Here is a 1,501-nt window from a genome sequence, read left to right as displayed (position 1 = left end):
CTCAAAAAAAAAAAAAAAATGTTTAGGAAGATGTCAGCAAAATTATGCCCTTGGAAATAATTTTGATTTATGCAAAAGTATTGTGTCTTTAATGCAAAGACAAAATTAAGTTTGGCTCACATTTTTAAAATTTGCAATTCCATTTAGGTTTTGTTATCCAGAATACAAGATGTGCGGGAAAAGATTCTGATGAATTCAGTGGATGTGGGAAATCATGTCTCCATGTCAAGTATGATAAAACTCTTACTGGAATTAAATACCATGGATGTGTTAAACCCAGTAGCACTAAATCATGGCTCACTGACCATCAGAAAACTTATACAGGAAAGAAACTACATGAATGCAGTGATTGTGGGAAGGCCTTCTGCAAGAAAGCACAGCTCATTACACATCAGAGAACCAAAAGAGGAGAGAAGCCTCATGGATGCAGTGAATGTGGGAAAACATTCATGAGGAAGATTCAGCTCACTGAACATCAGAGAACTCACACAGGAGAAAAACCCTATGAATGTATGGACTGTGAAAAAGCCTTCTCCAGAAAGTCACAGTTCATGGTACATCAAAGGACTCATACAGGAGAGAAACCCTACAGATGTAGTGAATGTGGGAAAGCCTTCACCTGGAAATGCCTGCTCAGTAGACACCAGAGATCTCATACTGGAGAGAAACTCTATGGGTGCAGTGTATGCAGGAAGGCCTTTTCTCAGAAGGCTTACCTCATTGCACATCAGAGACTTCACACAGGAGAGAAGCCTTACGAATGCAGTGAATGTGGAAGAACCTTTTATTTTAAGTCCGACCTGACCAAACATCAGAGAATTCACACAGGAGAGAAACCTTACAAATGTAGTGCATGTGAGAAAGCCTTTAGAAGCAAGTCAAAGCTCATTCAGCATCAGCGAACTCATACAGGAGAGAGACCATATTCATGCAGTGAATGTGGCAAAGCATTTGCCCAAATGTCAGTTCTCATTAAACATAAGAAAACTCATACAAGAGAGAAAGTTATATATTCACTGAAGGTGGAGAAACCTTCCTCAGGGAGTCATACCTCTTTATATATGAGCAAACTCATACAAGAAGGAAACCTTGTAAACACAGTCCTGCAGAAACGCCTTCCTTAGGGACCCCACCCTTATTAACCATCAGTGAGCTTCTCTGGGGTAGAAATGTAGTGATTGCGGAACAACCTTTTCCAAGAAGTCAAGCTTTAGTAGATAATCAGGAGTTCAAACAGGGACTAAGCCTTGCAAATGTAGTGAATGTGACACCTTCGGTAATAAATTGTGTCTTATGTGTTGCAGATATTACATAGAGAAAATTCTCTAATACTAGAAAGTGGAAAAGTTTTTAGCAAGAATCATCCAATCATTGTATGTCAGCATACGTGCCCATTTAGAGCAGAAATACTGTGGATACAGTGGATATGGAGGATGATTCTATGTGAAATTAAACTTATTAAATATGAGTAAAATGGTATTGGGTAGAAAATGCAGCTATT

The 1,501-nt window shown here is 38.8% G+C and overlaps 1 protein-coding gene across 1 annotated transcript in view; it reads left to right on the top strand.

Annotated features, from left to right (window-relative positions):
* Nucleotides 1–1,364, top strand: part of ZNF577 (zinc finger protein 577) — a 21,745-nt gene extending 20,381 nt beyond the window's left edge. Inside the window, 2 exon segments of the mRNA XM_023508906.1 lie at nucleotides 148–1,098; nucleotides 1,101–1,364. Coding sequence (XP_023364674.1) covers nucleotides 148–1,098; nucleotides 1,101–1,315 — 1,166 coding nt within the window. The 3' untranslated portion in view covers nucleotides 1,316–1,364.
* Nucleotides 1,365–1,501: the final 137 nt, after the last annotated feature.

The sequence above is a fragment of the Otolemur garnettii genome, unplaced genomic scaffold (genome assembly GCF_000181295.1).
Source record: "Otolemur garnettii isolate 467f Iridium unplaced genomic scaffold, OtoGar3 scaffold00288, whole genome shotgun sequence".
In the NCBI taxonomy this organism is placed as follows: Eukaryota; Metazoa; Chordata; class Mammalia; order Primates; family Galagidae; genus Otolemur; species Otolemur garnettii.
This window is presented reverse-complemented; position numbering and strand designations above follow the sequence as displayed.